A 21684-nucleotide genomic window follows, 5' to 3' on the forward strand; every position below is an offset into this window, starting at 1 on the left:
TGGAGGCAGCACATCCTCTGCTGGGACCTAGCTCTCAAAAACCAGATTATTTTCACCTCCTGGATGCTCCAGGGTTGACCTGGCCCTGGAATTTGGGCACCATCACACACGTGGCTGAGCCCTGAGTCATCCTGGTCCTTTCCTGCCCATGCTGCTGCTCTGGAGCCAGTTACCAGCAGCAGGATGAGTTCACATCTTGCCTGTTGCAGAATCACACACAGAGCAAATTCCTTCCTCTTTCTCCTTGCAGACATCCCTGTGTCTGGCTTGTACCTCTGCTTGTGCCCTCTGAGCCACCAAGGTCTGCTGGCTCTTGTGCCTGAGGTGTTTGCTGGAGGTTGTGTCCTTCCCAGAGCATCCCTGCCACTTGTGCCCCAGCCTCAGGAGTGTGCATGGCACCTGTCATTTGTCATTGTCACCTGAGCTCCCAGCCTGCTGCTCTTGGTGATGGGGGTTCTGGTGGGGACACGTTCCTGCTGTGGGGACAGCTGTGGTGAGTCCTTGCTTGCAAAATCACTTTTTCTTCACTGAGCTCTATGGGCAAAGGCAGGCCCAGGTGCAAAACCTGCCTGTGTTTTGTTATTTCTGGTTCTCTGCACTGTTTGGGCTCTTCCTCACCTTCCTGCAGGGCGTTTTTGGGGGTAGCAGGGTCAGCTCTTTGGAGGCACACAGGGGAGCCCATCCTGGGCCTGCACTGAGGCATTTAGCCCAGCAGTTTTCACACCAAAAAGCACTTTGAATCAGTAGTGATGCCTCTCCTGGGAGGAGGAGGAGGAGGCTTTGTCATGCTGAATTACACCCAGAAGGGTCCAGGCATGGGGGCTGCAGGAAAAAAGTGGTTCTGAAAAGGATAGGAAAGGGCTGATAGCTGCTATTACTCCTGGCTTGATCCTAAAAGCAAAGCGAAGGTTTCACAGCTCTCCTGCTGGGGAATTCACAGAAGGAAAATTCAGGAGAGAGTGTCTAGAGAGACAGATTTGAGAGTGGAGAGATGCTGTGGGTGCTGGAGTGCACAGATCAGGGGGGATAGAAGAAATTCTCCCTAAAATGAGTCAGCCCCACATCCTGTGGTTGAAAAGGAAAGGGATCCAAGCAGACCCCAGGATTAGTCTTGTGCCAGTTAATTCGAAAGAGAAATTCCAGAGAAAGAGGAAGTCGATAGAAAAAGCCTGAAAATTTAAAACAGTGCTATAAAAATCTTCCAGCTCAGCAGTGAGGTGGCCCAGGAAGCTCTGAGGGACTTGGTCAGAGATGAGGATGTGGTGGAAACCGAAAGGAGAGAAACAAAGAAATAGAAACCCCTGATGATCCCAGAGGAGATTTGATGTCCTGAAGCACTGCAGTGATGGTGACACATCCCAAGGCCAGTGAGATGGGATGGGCACATGCAGGGAATGTGGAGAGGGAAAGGCTGGAACCACAAAATGAATCCAGCCCTGGGGAGCAGCAAGGGGTCAGCTTAGGAAATGGGAGTGTCTGCAGCAGCGGAGGCTGCCTCAGCTCTGCTCCTTCAGGGCACAGAACCAGCGGTGTTAGAGGTGGGAGTGTCCAAAAAGGATATTCTGGAGGAAATTGGGCAGAAGTGATGTTGTTCTGCTGTTCCAGACTGAAGGGATGAGCTGAGCCAGTTTCAGAGTGAGGCAGCTCACACCAAAACCACCTCCAGGCCTGCAGGGGAACGAGTGAAGCTTTTCCTGGGAAGGAGAGGTTTCCTGGTTTGCTGGTGGTTGGACAGCCCTGAAGAACATTGGATTCCACAGCAACACTGCCTTGAGGGACACCTTGGGGTCTAAAAGGCTCTGGGAATTGGCCCTTGTGAAGACAAGGCAGCTCCTCCTGGGGAGGAATCTCAGCTGCAGGTGGGATTGCCAATGGAACGTGCTGGTGGTGATGCCTTGGGAAGGCTGAGCTGGCACAGAGGCTGGGCAGAGCTAAAGAATAAAGCAGGGATTTATTCAAAGGATCTCCTGCATGGATCCACCTTGGGCAGCACCAGAGCCCAGCCAGGGCTGCACCCAAATGAACCAAAATGGTCCCAAAATACACAACAGCTCATGGGGGCTCTCACTTTTATAAGTTCTGGTTCATTTGCATATTGGAGTTAATTATCCAATTCCAGCTTCAGCCCAGGCAGTCCCACCCTGCTGGTTTTTCTCTCCTCAATTCACTATTATTTATGCTCTTGGGCTGAGGTTTGGATCATTTGTCCTTGGTGCCCAGCTGGAGCAGGAATTGTTTTGTCTCCTGCTCTGTGCACAGAGCTCAGCATCCCCTCATATGAAGCCCAGACCCACACACTAAAGCAGCTCAGAACGTGAAAATAGAAAAGCCAAACCTGAGGCATCAGTGGGGCTGGTGTCAATGGGAGCAGTGTTTGGTTTTATCTTGGGTCAGAAACCTGTGTGAGAACCTTGCAATGTCCCCGTGCCAACTGATGTCCTCTCTGTTGATTTCCAGCCTGTCCTCACACCAGCAGTGCCCCCTGCGCCTCCTTCCAACCTCTGGTGCCTTCACATCGATCAGGCTCTCAGTTTGCAACCCAAACCTTTTGCATTTATCTCTTTTCCATGATAACATCAGTCCTGTGGGGCGTGCCATGTGCTTTTCCCTGCCCATCCATTCCCAGCTCCCAGACTGGAGGGGCTGTTCCTGTTACCCCTGTCCCCACAGCAGGATCCTACTCTGCACTGCTGCCTCGGATCCCTCCTCCACCCCTCAAGGTCGTCAGAATCCTTTGGTGGGATGTCCTGGCCTGCTCCAGATTGATGATCCCATCTTGTTTTGCCTCATCAGCACATCTCCTCTGCCTTCTCCTGCTTTGTGTGCCAAGGTCATTAATGCAAATGTCAAGCAGGATATTTTTTGAGGCAGAAACTCAAGGAACTGTGTGGGCAAGTCCCTGTGAGTGTGTCACAGCCCCTTTCAGCTGAAGCAATTACCATGCCCCTTTCAGGCTGCTCTTGACCAAATTTACTTTTCATATGCCAGTCACATCTTCCCTGCCTTTGCTCATAATTTACTATCTGGCCTTAATTCAAGTGTCTTCTTGAAGCCCAGATGAGTGAAATCTACTGCATTTCCTTCAGCACAAATATCTCTGAACTTAAAAAAGGCAGCTATTAGGTGTGGTATTTCAAATATGTCAGGATAATAAGTTCAAGCAAAAATAGTTTCCATGATATCAATGTGCCTGTAGACAAAGAGTTGGGTGGCACAGAAATTTAGGTCTGCTGTCCCCATGTCCTGTGTCCTGGCTGAGTGCCCTGTTTGCTGGGTGACAAACTGGCTGGTGGTGTCACCAGTGGTGTGGGACAACAAAGCTGAGGAAGGATCTGCAGCTCAGTTTTGTCAATTTTTTTAAGCTATTTGCTGATGGATTCATCATGGGAATAATGTTGATTTTTTTGCTGTTCCTAAGTGGTGTTTTCCTTCATCAAGGACACAGGAGCTGCTGTGAGGGGGCAGAGTCAGGACAGGTGATCCAAGCTGATCAAAGGATATTCCATCCCATAGAAAATCATATCCCAACTCTCCTGTGGCACTACAGGTAGTAGGACATTCCCCAAACTAGAGCCACCACTGGCAGCCCCAGGTGAGACACAGGTCTTACCTGTGGGGACAAACTGGGTGGCACCAGAGCTGGACCCAGGCTGGGGAACAGCAAACCCAGTGGTCCCCGTGGTCCCTTCTCCCACCTTGGTGCAAGGAGGCATCAAAACTGACCCTTCATTAACAGACACGTGGATATGATTGAAATGATCTTTATTTTAGTGTATTATTCTGACATAGTTTAAATAATTTTTGTCCTTAGAAAATATTTAGTTTAACTTAAATAAGTTAAATAAAATAATTTTCCCCGTTGAAGACGGCTGGGGGTCGAATCCTCTCTGGAAGCTGTGCAGGGGTGGCATTGTGGCTGTCAGCAGGGAAGGCTCAGTTTTCCAGGCTCTGGAAGTGCTTCTGGAGCTGCTGCACCCATGCTGCCCGTGGATCTGCACACACCTGCTTCTTCTTCTGGGTGACCACACTGCGGGGACAGAACCTGCCTTGAGCTGCTGGGCTGGGGCAGCAGGACCTGGGTGCCACCGGCAGCACCCCGAGTGTCCCACGTGTGTGTCCCCAGGTCCCCCCGAGCGCTGGCCCTGCTGGCTACTCACATCACGCCCGGCAGGCTGCAGGAGCTGCTGGTGACGAACACGGAGCTGACACGGCGCAGAGGGATGGGCTGCCTCTGGTAGCTGAAGCAGCACGTGCTGGGGACACCATCTGTGAGGGCAGGGGACACACACATGGCCCTGGTGAGAGCCCAGCACAGCCTCTGCCCCCTCCAGGGATTTGCACATCCTCAGCTCCAAACCTGCATCCCACAGTGTGATACTGACCCCCCCAACCCTCCCCACAGCCAACCTGACAGGGCTGGGGCTCCCCAGGGATGACAAAGCAATGCTGGACTCACCGAGGTGACCTTCAGCTGGGCAGAGGGTGGCCAGGAGGAGCAGAGTGACCAGGGTGGCTGCCAGGACCTTCATGGTGCTGTGGGTGAGGGCTCTGTGAGCGGAGCTGGAGCTGGGGAGGCTGCAGGACTCTCTCTGTGGCCCTGGGGCCGTGCTCCCCTTTTATCCCCATCCGAGGGGCGTGTGCAGGGTTTCTGAGAAGAAAAATGAGGGCATCACACGGAGGAAATTATGTCAGATCACCCCGTTTTGCTGAGCTGGAAAAGGCGAGGAAACTGCGGAAGGGGAAGCGCCGGCCACGAGGCCGCAGCCTCCGAGATGCTCCTTGGGTGCCTGGTGCTCCCAAACTGTGCCAGGGCTCTGCAGCAGCTCTGGGGGTGCCCTGGCATGGACATCCCCAGCCACTGCTGCTGGCAGGAAAGCTCTGCCAGGAGATAAATGCCAACTTCTCCCTGGGTTTGCCACAAATGCCACTTCTCAGCCTGCTCCACCACGGGGATCCGGAGTGAAGTCCACAAATCTGCACACGCCTTCATCCCCACTGATAACACCAGCTCCTGCTTGGACAGGGAAAATCATGAGGGAATGAGGCTGTGTTGAGCTAGAAGTCACTGTGGGTTTCACATTTGTCCCTTTTTGCTGGTGGTTGGTCAAAAGAGCAATTTTCTCACTGGAAAGGCTGCAGAGACATCGAGTCCCTGCAGGGCCTGGACTCTGGTGCCCTGATCCAGGCCAGCAGCCTGCCCTGCCATCCTCCCTGTCCCCTGGCTAAATTTACACCTCTCTAAGGGTTCCATTTTGGCTGCATTGCAACACTCAAGTTGTTGCAATAACTGCTTGCCAACTCCTTCCCAAGCAGGATCATTTAATCCGATTTAATCTCTCCTGATTTAGCCCCAAAAAACAGAGACTCCCATGGCAGGACACAGCGTTAAGGGTTGGAGGCAGAGGGAGGAGAGAATCCTTCTGGTACCCACTGGGATCAGCTCGCTGCAGAGAAAATCTCCAGGAAACTGGAGGGTGACTGAAAAAAGGCAGCATTTGCAATTCCAGAGAGTAATTCCCCAAACACTCCCCTCTGCTGCACACCCAGACAGAGTAACCTGCCAAAATCTCTCCTTCCTCCATTTTTTTTTTTTTTTGGCCTTTTCCAGCCTTTTCCTGATGCTGCCACAGAGAGTTTGCAGTTACCATGCAAACCTCAGCTTCCCCTGGCCTTGCTGCTGACCCTGCCTCGGCTGTGACTAATTCCTGACTGATTCAAGGGAAAAGTCCAAGTGCCCAAAATGCTGAGCCATGGCACTGCCTGTGCTCCCAGCTCCACTTCTTGTCCAGCAAAGCTTCCCCAGCCACCAGGTCCTGCCTGCTGTGAGCATCTGTGGGACAGGGAATGGGTGCAAGTCATCTCCTGGAGCTGCTCAGGAGGAGCTGGGCAGGGCTGCTCTGGCCTTGGGGTGATGGAAGAACAGGTCCAGCTGCTCCAGCTCTTTCTCCAGCTCCCAATTTTCAGCTCTTTCTGTTTCAGCCACTCTGTGCATGGAGCTACGAAGTGTGAAAAACGCCAGTCACTTGTTTTAAAACTTTTTACAGTTTAATAGTATAAAAACAGTGATAAAAATTAGAGCAATAAGAATTTAGACAATCAGAATTAGGACCATAAAGGACAATAAAACAAAGAATTATGAATGTCTGGATGCTCTTGGGCACTAAGCCATGAAAAGCATGACTTGTGAACAAAGAATTAACCCTTAAAAGCAACAGTCTGTTGCATATTCATATATCTCATACATGATGCATAAATTCTGTCAAAAGAAAGAACTCTTTCTGATCAGTGTTAATGTCTTCATCTTAATCCTGTGGTGTCCTCAGGGCTGAGCGAGGCAGGAATAAGTTTCTTCTGTTAAGGGAGTAATAAATTCTTTTTTTCTGGAAGATTTAGGTGTCTTGATGCAAGTACCTCATTCCTTTCTTCCCACCTACATAGTTTCTATTTGAACTACAAAAGCTCCATTGTAACTACAAAACTACATTTACCATACCATTAAAATGTTAATACAGCACTACTAATCAATATAACACAATACATATAGTAAATATCTGCATAGAGCCATATAATGATCACTTTTAACAGAAGGAATAAAGAAATTAATAAATCCTTTGGATTTACCAATAACCAGGGTCTCCATCTGTGGTTGTTCAGGAAGATTTGGAAAATTCACCTGCTGTAAAGGCTCCTGCTTGTCACATGTCCCTGGATACACAAAAGCAGAAGGAAGGGACACAATTCCCCAGAGTAATGCAGACCTGCATGAGTTTATTCTGTTTTTCTGCCCTGCTGATTGCAGAGACACTGAGAGGTTTCTCTAGAGCTCAAAACACAGAGCTTTCCCCACACCTCTGCCCTCAGCCCCCCCTGGAATTCTGGCACCTCTCCTGCCTCACCAGGGTTTGTGCATGGGGGAGAAGTGGGAGTGGGACAGACAGGATGAAGGAAACCAGGAATTGCTGGCTGGGTCAATCACAGGAACAGCATCCTGAGCTATCCAAAGCCTGGCTGGGAATTTTTTTTTTTGGAGAGAGCAGTCCTGAGCCAGGGATGAGCTGAGCTCAGCTTGGTGGGTGCCCAAGCAGAGGGAAAAGAGGCAGGATGGGCAGGAGAGCAGCACTGGGGGACAACAAACACCAGGAGCGTGGTGAGGAATATCCCACAGCCAAAAAAGCCTGGAAACAGAGATCAGGGCACTGTGGGCACTGCAGTTTCCAGAGGATGACTTGTCATCAGGCAGGAACCACAGAAAATCTCACAATTAATAGATTATTTCTGACGAAAAAAAGCAAAAATGTTTCCTCTGTGCTGCAGAAGTGACTGGCCAAGCTTTCAGTTCTCCATTCAGCTGAGGGCCGGATGGGACTTCTTACTGGATGCTGATGAAATATTTTCCATTGTGACTGGAATGAAGGATATTACAGAGAATTGCACAAAAGTGCAGCTCAGCAAGAGCGGGCCGTTTGTGTTTAATTCTGTTTAAGGAATTAGATATAAGGAACTGATATAAAGGGAGAGTAAAGAAATGCCTTGTGGTTTTATTTCTCCTGCCGTGGAAGATCTCTGTGAGCAGGTGATGCTTGAGTCCAGCAGAGGAACACAAGAAAGCAGAGAAAGAGAAACTTCAGCTTTACAAATGCAAATTTGAAAAAAACTAAAGAAAGAAAACGCCCATTAATTAGGGAGGGGAGTAAAGAGCCAAAGATGCCACTTCTTTTTTGGCTTGTCTGGTTATGGTTGAGTGCTCAATGCCACCAAAATATTGTGCACTCAGGAGAGGAATGAGAACAAACAATAAATAAGGAATAATAAATAAGGAATAAATAAGGAAGAAATAAGGAAGAAAGAGGCAGTTGAGGCAGGTGTAGCCAAAACAAAAAGGCTGCAAAGATTCTCATACATCCCTCCTGAGCCAGGCTGTGGCCACCTCACCGCCAGACAAACTCGCATGGGGTGGGAGAGCAAACATGGGCCTGGTCTCACAAAATCTGATGCTTTTGGCACTGCCTTGCATGAGTATCCCAAAGGAAAGGAGGAAATTAGGTCTGAAACCCCCTCAGCCCCCGGGGCTGTGCAGAGGGACCATCCCTGACTGCGGGTGGGACAAGGGGGAGCAGCCAGGAGCAGCAGGGACAGGGTGGGGTCGGAGCAGACCCCAAATTTGCTCAGTCCTGGGGTGAGGAATCTCTCCCTCAGGGCTTTTATCCCACAAATAAGGGAGAAGAGGAGAATCACAGAATATTCGTGAGCTGGAAGGGATCCACAAGGATCATCCAGTCCAGCTGCTGACCCTGAGGCAGAGGGATGCTCTGGGCACCCTTTTCAGGAGAACACCCAAGGAACCAAAGCAATCTCTGCCTTCCCCAGGGCAGGAACCCACAGCAGGAAGAAATGAAAGTCACTGCCAGCGCCTGGATCCCGTGCAAGGGCAGAGGAAGCCACGGGGGTTATGCAACCTCTCCCTAGGAAGTGACACTCATTGATAAAAACGCTGCAAAAGGTTCCTGTGGCTCGGGGTTCTGAGAAGAACACGGGGCAGCCTCGTGGGCTGGCCCTGACCCTCGTGTGTGTGGTTTTGTGGGAATAATTCTGCTTTCAGAGCAGAGTCCCTACAGCAGGCCCCGCTGATGGATTTGTCATTTGAATTTCCAAATGTTCCTTCCCTCCCTGAGGATCCTGTGAGACCCCCCCAGGCCAGGCCAGGTTTTCTGTGGTCCTGCATCAAAATGGCTTTAGCAGCAGAGAGGAAGAGAAGGAAAAGATCAACCTCTCCCAGGCTGCAGCACACCTGGCACTCCAGAAAATCCCCCTTAAATTAATTAAAGAATTAATAAACATTTCTGTGCTGACAAGCACTGACCCCCAAGACAACATTGCATTTAACCTGAGGCCGTAAAGAAGGCTTCCAAAATTGAATTATAGAACTTAGATTATGAGTGTGTAGTTTGAATGGAAGTGTGTAATAAGAGTTTAAAGTTTTAGAATAGAGTAATATATATAAAACAAAATAGAACTTTGAAGCAAAAGCTAGTTCTTCTTCTTCATAGGTTTGAGTGGTATTGTATAATTAAATTAATTGTATAATTAAATTTAAAAATCTGCATTGTGGGACACAAGTAATTAATTATTAAGTTAAAAGTAAAAATAATTTTGGTGTCATTTCTTAATTAGACAGTTTATCCTTAAAAAGCCTCGTAGAGAGAGAGAGATACAGCTCAATTTTTAGTTTATTTTAAACTCACCATTTAGTTTATTTTTAGTGCTGTGGAACTCACAGCTCGTGAGACTGTAACACAAATGAGAATTAATAAACATCTAAGTCCAAATAAAAAATACCATCTCACACATTTAATCCCAATCTCTAGTGGGATCAGTGGGGGATGATGTCCAGCAACAGGGGAGGTGATTTGGCACTGCAGCCATAGGTGCGTGATGCCTTGGGAAGGCTGAGCTGGAACAGAGTCTAGATGGAGTAAAAGAATAAAGCAGGGATTTATTCAAAGGATCTCCTCCATGGATCCACCTTGGGCAGCACCAGAGCCCAGCCAGGGCTGCACCCAAATGAACCAAAATGGTCCCAAAATGCACAACAGCTCACGGGGCCTCTCACTTTTATAAGTTCTGGTTCATTTGCATATTGGAGTTAATTGTCTAATTCCAGCTTCAGCCCATCAGTCCCATCCTGCTTGTTTTCCTCTCTCCAGCCCACGCTGTTTGTGCTCCTGGGCTGAGGTTTGGATCATTTGTCCTTGGTGCCCAGCTGGAGCAGGAATTGTTTTGTGTCCCTGCTCTGTGCACAGAGCTCAGCATCCCTCATATGAAGCCCAGACCCACCCACTAAAACAGCTCAGAACGTGAAAAATAGAAAAGCTAAACCTGAGGCATGGTGCCTGTCACCCTCCTGCCACCCAGCACCTCCAGAGCCACAGGGACACCGAGCTGGTGGCCCTCAGCCCCACCCTTGGCAATCTTTCACCTCCAAGGGTGAGGTGCTTCATCATCTGGGAGCTCTGCGTGGGCTCCCTGAGCCGTGGGCAGCCTCTGAGTCACGGTGTGAATGTGGGTGGGATCCCCACCCCTGGAGGTGTTCCAAAGATGTGTCACTTGGGGATGTGGTTTGGTGCTGGGTTAATGGTTGGACTTGACCTTAAAGGTCTTTTCCTTAATGCTTCTGTGGTTTAGAGAACCAATTCCTGCCCTATCCTTCACACAGCCTAAATATTCTGCTGGATCCTGGGATTTCCAGCACCAAAGAGCAACTAGAAAAGTCTGGTTAACTCTTCTCTGCAAAAATGATTGAGGATTGCAGTTATGCAATTTTAGGCAAGAATATTCCTTCTAATTCCAGACTAATTCCAGGTGATGTAGTCCTGTGGGCATTGTGGCAGATGAATTGGTCATTGATTGTACAAAATTGGTCATTGATTTGTACAAAAAATGCCCTAAATGGGGGCAGATACATGGCAACAAATCTGGCAACGTGTATAAAGTTATCTTTAAGAGTGAGGCATGTCCTAGCTCATCAAAAAGATGATTCAAGGGAGCCCCAAAGGAACAGGGAAGTGGATAATGCAGCGTTTTTCTGGAGAAACTGCCTGTCCATGGCTTGGACGGGTGCCCTGTTTGGGTGACAAACTGCCTGATGGCCCAGGGGTGGTGGCCAGGCAGTGACACCCAGCTGGGGCTGTCACCTCAGGGACTGAGCCAACCCAACCCCTAAACACCCTCAAACGCCCCAGAGGGAAATTCTCCCATTTCTCCCCATCCCATGGGCATCCTTAAACCCCCCAGCTGGGCAGGGCTGCTCCACCTTGGAGGGAGCTGGGCCCTTTGGGTTTCCTGGACTATTCCTGCCAGGCTGAGCCTGGATGTGAGTTGTTTTCTGCCCAGGACTGACATTTCACTCCAGCTACAGGTGACCACAAGAGGGTTTATTGAGTCCACAAGGGATGTGCAGTGCAGGGCAGGGGACAGAGCCAGCTCTGTAAATCAATTAACGACACCAAAACACGCAGAGAATGATGGGGCACAATTAAATAGAGGTTTGGGGAAGGCAGCTTCACGTGGAGGTGCTGTTTTGCTTCTTCTGCTTCCTCAGGTACTCCTGGAACCATTTTTTCTCTGGGTCCACACAGACCATCCCCTTCTGCAGCTGCACACTTTGGGGGGAAAGAATATCCCGAATCAGCCTGGGAGTGGAGGATGTTCCCAGGGATTCCTGCAGCATCCTGCCCCCCTTTCCCTGCCAGTGCTGACTCTGGCCTGCTGGCACAGAAATGGGGCCGTTTGGGGCTGTTTGGGTTAAGCAGGGAGGGAGGTGGGTGTGAAGAGCCGGGCGAGGACAGCCTGGGCAGGGTGCCCCGTTTTTGGGGAGTCCCCAAAAGCAGAGCAGCTGGAGGGGAAGGAGGGTGAGCGAGGTGAGGATGGGGTGGAGGGGAGGAAGGCTGGTTGGGAGCTGGGGTTACTCACAGAACAGCTCTGTAGGTGCAGGTGGAAGGCGTTTCCATGTAGCCCTGGATCTTGAGCTCGGGGATTTTCCGACGGGAGAACATTTCCTTGGAGCAGCAGTGGGCTTTGGAGCTGCGTACTGGGAGCAGGAGGGAGGGTTCAGTGCTCCCCCACCCCTGGCATGAGGGGTGTGGGTTCTGCTCCTGCCCCCTCATCCCACAAAGGGAACATCTTGCAGCCCTGGAGGTAATGCTCTGCCCCAAGGTAGGAACTCCTGGGGCTGGACCAGCCCAGTTTTTACTCCTTTTGAACAAATCCAGGACAGCCCCATGCTCAGGCAGCTGGTGATGCCCCACAACCCCACCAGGAGCTGAACTCTCCTCCTCTTCCCCAGCCCCAAATCCCATCAGAGGAGGAGCTGGGACAGCTCAGAAGGGAAAATCTCCCTGTTGGTACTTACAGGACAACCCCTGGCTTCCAGTCCAGGCAGCTGCCAGCAGCAGGAGGAGCAGGGCCAAGGAGATCTTCATGTCCAACCCGAGGTTCTGCCAGCACCAGCTACTCTGCTTCTCCTCAGGCCACCAGGAGCTGCCTGCCCTCCTGCCTGCAGCCCCGTGTGGTTTATAACAACCCCTGCCAGGCTTTCCATGACAGCTCCAGACCCTCCCCGTGGAAAGAACCTCTTGGATGTCTCCACGAGGGGCGAGTGGTGAGGGGAAATTCCTTCTGGCAGTCACGTTGGCCACCGTGACACCCGCGGGCTGCTGAGAGGTGTGGGAGCAGCCCGTGATGCTGGGCCGGGTGTCTATTTTGGGCTGGGCTGTGGCCACCAGCAAAGAGCACAGGATGATGCTCACACTTGTGAGTTCCTGTGCAAAAAACACCCCTTGCCAATGGCTCTGAGGCCTCTGCTCGCTCCGGGGTGGCGGCTTGGTGGTGGCCGGGTTTGTTTCTCCATCACCCATTGCTGGTTGCTCATCATGGTGGCTCTGCCACTGTCCCAGCGCCCATCACATTTCCTGGTGGCATCCTGGGATTTTGGGCTGGCTCAGGCATCCCTGAGATCCCCCTCTGATGGAATTTGGGCTGTTAATGAGGATGGTGGATGAGGAGCACAGGAAGCCCCCTCCTCCCGGGCATGTTGTCCCTCTGGTTCTTCCCCGAAGCCCTCGTGGGTTTGGTTTGGCCCCATTCACCCCTGGACATCCTCACAGGGACCTGGCTGAAGCTCCAGCTCCTCCTGGCTCCTTGCTGATCCCAACAGCTGGGCAGGAAAGCCAGCAGCAGGATCTGCCCAGGCCCGAGAGACTCACACAGACAGATGTTTGCATGTGGGAATCACGTTTAATTCTGTTCGGAATCGACAAAAAACAGCTGTGGAGCTGCTCCCCCTTCACCCCCCGCCCGCTGCAGCCTCTGCATGGAGCACAGAGGGTCTGGACACTCCATCCTGGTGGGCTGGCATCCCATCCTTTGCCTTCAGGGCAGTGGTGAGGGTCATCGTGATGGGGAGGGTGTCCCTTGTGAGCTGCTCCAGCCAGAAGTGTCCCCTCTGCCTTGGTGGTGTCCCCACGGGGAGGAGTCCCCGCTGTCCCCAGCCACCCTGCTAGCTGGGGATGGAGAAGGAGCTGACCTGGAAGCTCTGCTGGTACCTCTTGACCCACGGCCTGCTGGCCTGGGTGCAGATCTCCTTCCCATTCCTCACCCTGAAGCTGGGGCACAGAGAAGCTGGGGTCAGTGGGGACCCCAAAACTGACAGGGGGTCGGGACTGGACCCACCAAAGCAAGGCAAGGGGTGTGGCAGGATCCAGGGGTGGGTTGGGGTACTCACATCACAGCCTGGTGCGGGCACTCGGGGCTGGTGGGGTAACAGGCCACCACGTTGTCCCTCTTGATCCTTCTGGTCTGGAAGTTGAAGCAGCACTTGTCTGGCACAGCTGGAGCTCCTGGGGGACAGCACAAACCTGGCTCAGCCTGGAGACCCCCAGTCCCTCCTCAGCCCTCCTGCCATGGCAATGGCAGCTCTTTGGGGGAGGCCCCTGCACCTCGTGCATGAAGCAAACCCGACCCCAAAGCGCTCAGTTCTGTCCCCATCCCCCAGCCCAGGTTCTGTCCCCATCCCAGCCCAGGTTCTGTTCCCATCCCATCCCTGGTTCTGTCCCCATCCCATCCCTGGTTCTATCCCCATCCCATCGTTGGTTCTGTCCCCATCCCAGCCCAGGTTCTGTTCCCATCCTATCCCTGGTTCTGTTCCCATCCCCATCCCTGGTTCTGTCCCCATCCCATCGTTGGTTCTATCCCCATCCCATCGTTGGTTCTATCCCCATCCCATCCCTGGTTCTGTCCCCATCCCATCCCTGGTTCTGTCCCCATCTCATCCCTGGTTCTGTCCCCATCCCATCGTTGGTTCTATCCCCATCCCATCGTTGGTTCTATCCCCATCCCATCCCTGGTTCTGTCCCCATCCCAGCCCTGGTTCTGTCCCCATCCCAGCCCTGGTTCTGTTCCCATCCTATCCCTGGTTCTGTCCCCATCTCATCCCTGGTTCTGTCCCCATCCCATCGTTGGTTCTGTCCCCATCCCATCCCTGGTTCTGTCCCCATCCCATCCCTGGTTCTGTCCCCATCCCATCCCTGGTTCTGTCCCCATCTCATCCCTGGTTCTGTCCCCATCCCCTCCCTGGTTCTGTCCCCATCGTTGGTTCTGTCCCCATCCCATCCCTGGTTCTGTCCCCATCTCATCCCTGTTTCTGTCCCCATCGTTGGTTCTGTCCCCATCCCATCCCTGGTTCTGTCCCCATCCCATCCCTGGTTCTGTCCCCATCCCAGCCCAGGTTCTGTCCCCATCCCCAGCCCCTGGGTTGGGGCAATGCTCACTCTGGGCCAGGCTGTGCCAGCACAGCGTGGAGAGGACGAGGAGGGCACAGAGCACGCTGCTGGCTGTCCCCATGCTGGGCCGTGGCAGTGGCTGAGCCGCCTGTGCTGGGGTCAGCCTGCCTCGCCTGCTTTTATGGGGAAACTTCCCCCAGGGCCAGGGGGAGGGCCTGGCCCCTGCCAGGTCCCAAAGCACAGAGGGTAAGTGATACTCATCCCCTCATCCCCCCCCCAGCCCTGGGAAAGAAAAAATGTTCTCTCAGGCCGCGCTTCTGGCACCGACGGGCTTGGGATTTTTCCGGAGCTCCGGCGCTGATGGACAGGCTGTTCCCAAAGTTTGGCTCTGCACCCTGAGGCCCTGGGCAGGCTGTGTCCAGGCCTCGTGGGAGTAACCCCATGGGAGGTGAGAGGGTTTGGGGATGTCTTTGGATGGGTCAAAAGACAGGCACAGCATCCTGCAGGGTCTCACATGGTCCCTGTCCTCCCCCTGCCCTGCAATTTTATATCCTGGCCCTACCAAAAACCCCTTTACCCTTCTCCCCCCCAAAAAACAGCCATAGAGTAAAGAAAGCTACAGGGAAAAACATAAAGGAACAGTTTTTGCCTGGTTGCATGAGGCACACCAACTCCTCTGTGTGGTTTTGGGGTGTTTGGGGGGAGGGCGGGCAGGTGGCTCCACTTCCCTGCTCCCGGTGCCAAAGCAGCAGCTCATGTTCTTGGCCGTGCTGGGCTGGGAAAGGCAGAGGCCAGCGAGGGAATCCCTGGTGGATTTTTTTCTGGCTGCAGCTGTCAAAAAAAGCCCCTTGTCCCCCCAGCCCTGCAGATCCCAGGGCACTTCCCAGCTGCTGGCAGCTGGTGGGGAATGGGAGAGGCAGAGGCTGCGCTGGAGCTGGGAACGCCGAGGGATCCTGGGGTGTTTGGGACACAGCCCTGCACAGAATTCCCAGAATCACCAGGTTGGGAAAGACCTTCAAGACCATCGAGTCCAACCCAGCCCCAGCACCTCAACCAAACCCTGGCACCCAGTGCCACCTCCAGGCTTTGTTAAACACACCCAGGGATGGGGACTCCACCACCTCCCCGGGTAGTAATTCCAGAACTTTATCACTCTTTCTGTGAAAAACTTTTTCCAAATATCCAACCTCTATTTCCCTTGGTGCAGCTTGAGACTGTGTCCTGGAGTGCCTTGGGTGCTGCTCCTGGAAGGGGAATGGGAATGGAGAGCACCTCCATTTGCTCTTCTCCAAAGCCACTTCCCAGGAATCAGCCTCAGTTTGTTTGGGATGCTGTGTGGGATGACAGTGAGGTGCACCAAGGGTGGTGGTGAAACATAAACTTTAAGGAATGTAGATATTTTAGAGGAGCTAAGATTTTAGTTAGAAATAAGCTTTACTGGAGTTAATGAAAATAATAATAATAAATGAGTAGGCCTTGATGAAGTTAGGAGTTAGTAGTTAACTAATAATTGATTGCTTGTAAGCACAATGTTTAGTTAGCTGGTTTATAATGAAGAATATAAATTGACAAAGAGCTTTTAGGAACATAAGACAATTGTGGCCCACTCTGTTCTGAAACCAATTGAAGACAAGGAATGGGAGTTCCACCAAGAGTTCATTTGTCATATTTGCATTGAAAAGGCAGAAAGGTCAGAACGAGGAAGATGAAGACTTCATTTACTTCCTCGTTTTGGGACCCCTCCCCATGGAAGGGACACCGACCCATATCAAGGAACAAACCAAGCATGCTGAATGGCTTTTGAAATTATTAGCATAGGAAGTGAGGAATGGGATGTACCAAAATGATGAATATGGATTTGTATTTTGGGTATTCAATACGGATAAAAGGGCGCTGTAATCACTTGGAAGCTGCGGTGTGTATCTGGGAGCAATCCCGCACACAATAAACACACACTTTCTAACTTTAAACTGTTAGAGAGGTTTTGTCCATCACAGCTGGATATCGGTACTAGATCAATATCCAGATTTTTTAATAAATCAGTGGGAGCAGGTAATTGGGGTTTGTGTTTGTCTGGCACAGCTGAGCACCTTTCGTCATCACCCAAATTCCCAATTCATCCCTCCTGGGGGAGCAGAGATGTCTCTGGCTCAGCCCTTGGCTCGCCTTTCCCTGACTGGATCCATCTTTTCCCTCCTCCCTTTTCCTACCCCCGCACACGGCGGAGCTCCGGCTGCAGCTGGGGCAAGCACGGCCCTAAAAGGGTAGAAAATGTTCCCTGGAAAAGGAAAGGAAGGAAACCAAAACAGGGCTTATCGGCCTGGGAAAACCCCTTTTAAAGACTCCGAGGTAAAAATTCTGGGATGCAGCAGGCAAAGAAGGCCGGGAATGGCATTGCCAGCTCGTCAGGGTTAATGTGGAGACGGGCACGGGATGGGGGCAGAGGCTCTGCTGTGGGGTGGCCCCACGAGTGCACTGATCCCACAGATCATCTGGGCTGGAAAACACAAATTTCCTCCTTTTTTTCTCCTGTTTCCTGGGGGCTCCGTGCCTGCACTCCCAGCTCTGGCTGTGGGACAGCCCGGGACACACCGGGACACACCGGGACAGACAGGGACACACCGGGACAGCCCGGGACAGCCCGGGATACACCGGGATACACCGGGACACACCGGGACACACCGGGACAGCCCGGGACAGACAGGGACACACCGGGACACACCAGGATAGACTGGGACAGACAGGGACACACCAGGACACACCGGGACAGACAGGGACACACCGGGACACACCAGGATAGACTGGGACAGACAGGGACACACCGGGACAGCCCGGGACAGACAGGGACAGACAGGGACACACCAGGACACACCGGGACACACCGGGACAGCCCGGGACAGCCCGGGACAGACAGGGACACACCGGGACACACCGGGACAGCCCGGGACACACCAGGACACGCCAGGACAGCCCAGGACATACCGGGACACACCGGGACAGCCCGGGACAGCCCGGGACAGCCCGGGACACACCGGGACACACCAGGACACACTGGGACACACCGGGACAGCCCGGGACAGCCCAGGACACACCAGGACACACCGGGACAGCCCAGGACACACCGGGACACACCGGGATACACCGGGACACACCGGGACACACCAGGACACACTGGGACAGCCTGGGACACACCGGGACACACCGGGACACACCGGGACACACCGGGACAGCCCAGGACAGCCCGGGACAGCCCGGGACAGCCTGGGACAGACAGGGACAGCCTGGGACACACCGGGACACACCGGGACACACCGGGACACACCGGGACAGCCCAGGACAGCCCGGGACAGCCCGGGACAGCCTGGGACAGACAGGGACACACCGGGACACACCGGGACACACCGGGACAGACAGGGACAGCCTGGGACAGCCCGGGACACACCAGGACACACCGGGACAGCCCAGGACAGCCCGGGACAGCCCGGGAATGCCGCTCGCCCCCGGACAGCGCTGCTTTTCCAGCCGATGCTTTCTGGATGCTGCATTTCCCTCCCAGCCCATCGATGGCCCCGGGAGCGGCGGCTGCGGCCGCCAAAGCCAGCCCGGGAGCGGAGCTGCTGTGCCAGGTCAGGGCTGTTTCTAACAAGGATTTGTTTGACTTCTTCTCTCTCTGTTTGATTTCTTCTCCCTTTCAAGCGTGGTCGGGTCAGCTTTTCCATCTGACGCTGAGCTAACCACTGAATTCACACCCCGTTCGTGCCATTTCCTTTTTTAAAGTCCTTGTCCAGCCTCAGCCACCCAGGACTTCCCCAGCTGCTGCAGCGATGGTTTCTATCAGATTGGGTCGCCAAAAAAAGGTCACCAAAGAAAGGTGTCCCCTTTGTCACCCACATCCCTGCAGAGCCCAGCTGGATTCTGCTCCCAAAAAGCAGCAGAGTTATTTTGGGGTTTTTTTTGTCCAAGGCATTGCCTGGCACCCAGCTGGCCTGAGGCTCCTTCCTCCTATGGAATGAAGATGGAAAGAGTGCTGCCATCCTTTTCCAGGGGAGATTTCACCAGGACAATCACAGCTCAATCCAATTTCAGACATGTCAGTCCCGTGGGAGGAATGCTGAGCATGTCACAGGTGTTGCTGGAAGAAGCTGGTCCAGGCTTGGACCAGCCCACGTTGCCCTCACCTCCCTAAGTCAGGCTCAGGGAAAGGTTGGGAGCGATGTTCCCACCTGTGGGAAGTGGAAACGCCGTGAAAAACATGACATTGTGTGGCTTTGGTGTAAATCTCTGGGGGTTTGGGCTCCTCTCCTGATTTTGGAGCTGTGTCCCCACATCCCACTGGTCCAGAGAGGGAGAACAGTCCCAGAGGGAAGAGGTGTGAGCCCGGAGCAGTGGTGGGGACCTCAGAGAGGTGGAAAGTTCCCATTTGGGATGACAATCCCTGTCCCCATCTGCTGAGGGCAGGGGTTTGGTGGTTGCCCCGTTGTCCCTGGGCACAGGGCAGGGGTTTGTTTGGTGGTTGTCCCGTTGTCCCTGGGCACAGGGCAGGGGTTTGGTGGTTGTCCCGTTGTCCCTGGGCACAGGGCAGGGGTTTGGTGGTTGTCCCGTTGTCCCTGGGCACAGGGCAGGGGTTTGTTTGGTGGTTGTCCCGTTCTCCCTGGGCATCTCATCCTCTCTCAGCTGTCCCGAGCTGAACTCTCCCCCTTCCCCGACACTTCTCCGGGTGCTCACTGACTCATTTCCCGTGTCCTTTGCCCCCGCAGGGGACAGCCCAGCTCAAAAGCTGATTTCACGCCAAACTCCTCTGCCTGAGATCGCGATCAGGGCTGGGCTGCTCGAGCCCAGCGAGCTCTTCCCAACCCTGGCCTTTGACAACCCCGAGTTTAGAACTCGAACAAACCCAAATCCTCCTCTGACTCCTGATCTTTGCCCCCATTCCTGCACTTTCCACTCTCCTCATGATTTCCCAGCAACCTGAAAGGCACGAAACAAGAAAAAGAGAGGTAAATCCCCAAACGCCAAGGAAGATGCTGGTAAAATCCTCTGCACCCAGGTGCTGGGCTCAAAACAAATCCAAACAATCTTCACTGCGGACTCGCTGGGCTCTCTGGGTTTTCTCCAGGCTCCAACCCGAGGCTGGACAGTGCCCATGGGATGCAGGGAGGTGGTGATGGGTAAGGGGGATCAGCATCCCCGGGGTTTGGGGAATTCCCTTTCACCCCACCTGAATCCCCATCCCCGAGCTGGCCCCGGGTTCCCGCGGTGTTTTCCCAGCTATCAGCAGCTCCGATCTGCCTTTGTGGCCTCGGTGACCTTTTTCACACGTATTTTCTGCCACCGCCTGACCAGGGAGGAAAAGACACCCCAGGGGAGATGAATTCATTTCCTCCAGGCTCAGCTCGGGGTATTTTCCTTGAGAATCTTCCCCTGGCATCACTCCGAGCAGGTGGGACGGGTGGAGCCCACGCAGCAGTCCCGGTGTGGATTCCCCTTCCCCTATTTTGGAAATTCCCCTAAAATCCTGCCACAAATATTTCCTGGGCTGGGTGTGGGGAAGGACCTTCCTGACGTCCCGAGGAGTTTGCTGCAGGGAAAATCGCAGGTGGGAGGCGTTGGAATGGGACACCTCAAAGGGGATGAGGGGAGATGGTGGGGGTGATGAAGATGATAGTTGTGGGGATGAAGATGGGGATGAAGATGAGGGTGAAGATGGGGGTGATGAAGGGGATAATGTGGGGATGAAGATGGGAGTGAAGATGAGGGTGAAGATGGGGTGATGAAGGGGATAATGTGGGGATGATGGGGATGATGGGATGAAGATGGGATGAAGATGGGGATGAAGATGGGGGTGAAGATGGGGTGATGAAGGGGATGAAGATGGGGAAGATGGGGATAAAGATGGGGGTGAAGATGAGAGTGAAGATGGGGGTGATGAAGGGGATAATGTGGGGATGAAGATGGGGATGAAGATGGGGGTGATGAAGGAGATAATGTGGGGATGAAGATGGGGATGAAGATGGGGATGAAGATGGGGATGAAGATGGGGGTGATGAAGGGGATAATGTGGGGATGAAGATGGGGGTGATGAAGGAGATAATGTGGGGATGACGATGGGGATGAAGATGGGGATGAAGATGGGGGTGATGAAGAGGATAATGTGGGGATGAAGATGGGGATGAAGATGGGGGTGATGAAGGAGATAATGTGGGGATGGAGATGGGGATGAAGATGGGGATGAAGATGGGGGTGATGAAGGAGATAATGTGGGGATGAAGATGGGGGTGAGCACCAGCTGTGCAGGGCTGGGATGAGACCTGGGTCCCTCTGTCATTTTTGGCACCTCAGGACTTGCTCGGCGTTCAGGGCAGTGGCCAAGCCCTGAGCTGGGCGAGGTGCCCGCCCAGGGTGGGCACGAGCAGGGTTTGGGGTGCAGCAGTGGCGCTGGGTTTCCTGCATCCCAACAACCCTTGGATGCTGGTTTTCCCGGCGTTTGGCACAAGATGTCAGTGCTGCCCCACGAACGGCTCTCGGTGCTGTTCCTCCGCACGGCCTGGCCGGGTCATGGTGCTCCTTGGGGGTCCCCAAAGCGGGGTGCAGCACCCCGGGGTCCGGACGTGCTCCCCTGTACCCGCGGGGACCCACCGGGGCCTCTCCCCTCTGATGGAGGCGCGCCCAGAGCAGTGGGTGATGCTCAGCCTCCCCTTTGGAGGCTCCCAGACACCTCCAGAACCTCATCTGGGGAGAGATCCAGGAGGAAAGAGGATCCAGAGGGACCCAAACCCTCTCCCAGCAGCAACACGTGGCAAAAGCGGGGGAAAAAATTCCCTCAAAAGAGTGTTGACAAGTCTGGAGGCTTCTGGGACCTTGGGTGACCAGGAAAATAACACATCAAAGACCCCACGTCTGCCTGAAGACAGATAAAAACTCCGAGCCAAGTGTTCTATGAATATTTAACTACCATCAATATTTAATTAGCAGATAAAGGGAGATTAAGAGCAGAGGGATCCATTCTCCCTGTTTGCTCCAGCTCTGCTCTTGGGGTGCTGGAGGGCTCTTGGTGCTGTGGGGGGCCTGGAGCCACACTCGGTGCCAAAATCGGGGTGCAAGGACCCCAAAGAGAGAGAAGATCCCCAAAAGAGAAGATTTGTTTTCCAAGCCTCACTCTGGGAGAAGGCAGAGAACTCTTGCATGGCCTGGGTGTTGTAAATCCAAGCCAGCCATCCAAGGAAACAACTAAAATCTTTTTGGAGATCCAGGATGTCCAAAAAAGCAGCTTTGCCCATCAATGAATCGGCTGCTGAGGACAGCAAATGCAGCTGGAGATGCACAGGGTGGGTCAGGATCCAAGCTCCAGCTCTTCCAGGGGCCAGGGAAAGCTTCGTGGGATCGTGGTGCTGCTGGAAGTGCTCAGTTT

At 53.3% G+C, this 21684-nt stretch overlaps 3 protein-coding genes across 3 annotated transcripts; all 3 read right to left on the reverse strand.

Annotated features, from left to right (window-relative positions):
• Positions 1-3745: 3745 nt before the first annotated feature.
• On the reverse strand, positions 3746-4650 carry LOC146765777 (C-C motif chemokine 5-like). The gene is made up of 3 exons (XM_085557469.1): positions 4457-4650; positions 4158-4266; positions 3746-4027 (listed from the first exon to the last, which is right to left on the reverse strand). The coding sequence occupies exons 1-3, from the start codon at positions 4527-4529 to the stop codon at positions 3934-3936; spliced, it is 276 nt and encodes a 91-aa protein (XP_085413595.1). The 5' UTR covers positions 4530-4650; the 3' UTR covers positions 3746-3933.
• A 6260-nt stretch (positions 4651-10910) lies between these two features.
• On the reverse strand, positions 10911-12540 carry LOC146765778 (uncharacterized). The gene is made up of 3 exons (XM_085557466.1): positions 11909-12540; positions 11470-11587; positions 10911-11159 (listed from the first exon to the last, which is right to left on the reverse strand). The coding sequence occupies exons 1-3, from the start codon at positions 12411-12413 to the stop codon at positions 11060-11062; spliced, it is 723 nt and encodes a 240-aa protein (XP_085413592.1). The 5' UTR covers positions 12414-12540; the 3' UTR covers positions 10911-11059.
• Positions 12541-12772: 232 nt separating this feature from the next.
• Positions 12773-14478, reverse strand: LOC146765779 (C-C motif chemokine 4-like). The gene is made up of 3 exons (XM_085557468.1): positions 14325-14478; positions 13280-13394; positions 12773-13160 (listed from the first exon to the last, which is right to left on the reverse strand). Exons 1-3 carry the CDS (start codon positions 14395-14397, stop codon positions 13055-13057), a joined length of 294 nt encoding a protein of 97 aa, XP_085413594.1. The 5' UTR covers positions 14398-14478; the 3' UTR covers positions 12773-13054.
• Between the last annotated feature and the right edge of the window lie 7206 nt (positions 14479-21684).

This window comes from Lonchura striata, chromosome 19, assembly GCF_050655825.1.
Source record: "Lonchura striata isolate lonStrDom1 chromosome 19, ASM5065582v1, whole genome shotgun sequence".
NCBI classification, from domain to species: domain Eukaryota; kingdom Metazoa; phylum Chordata; class Aves; order Passeriformes; family Estrildidae; genus Lonchura; species Lonchura striata.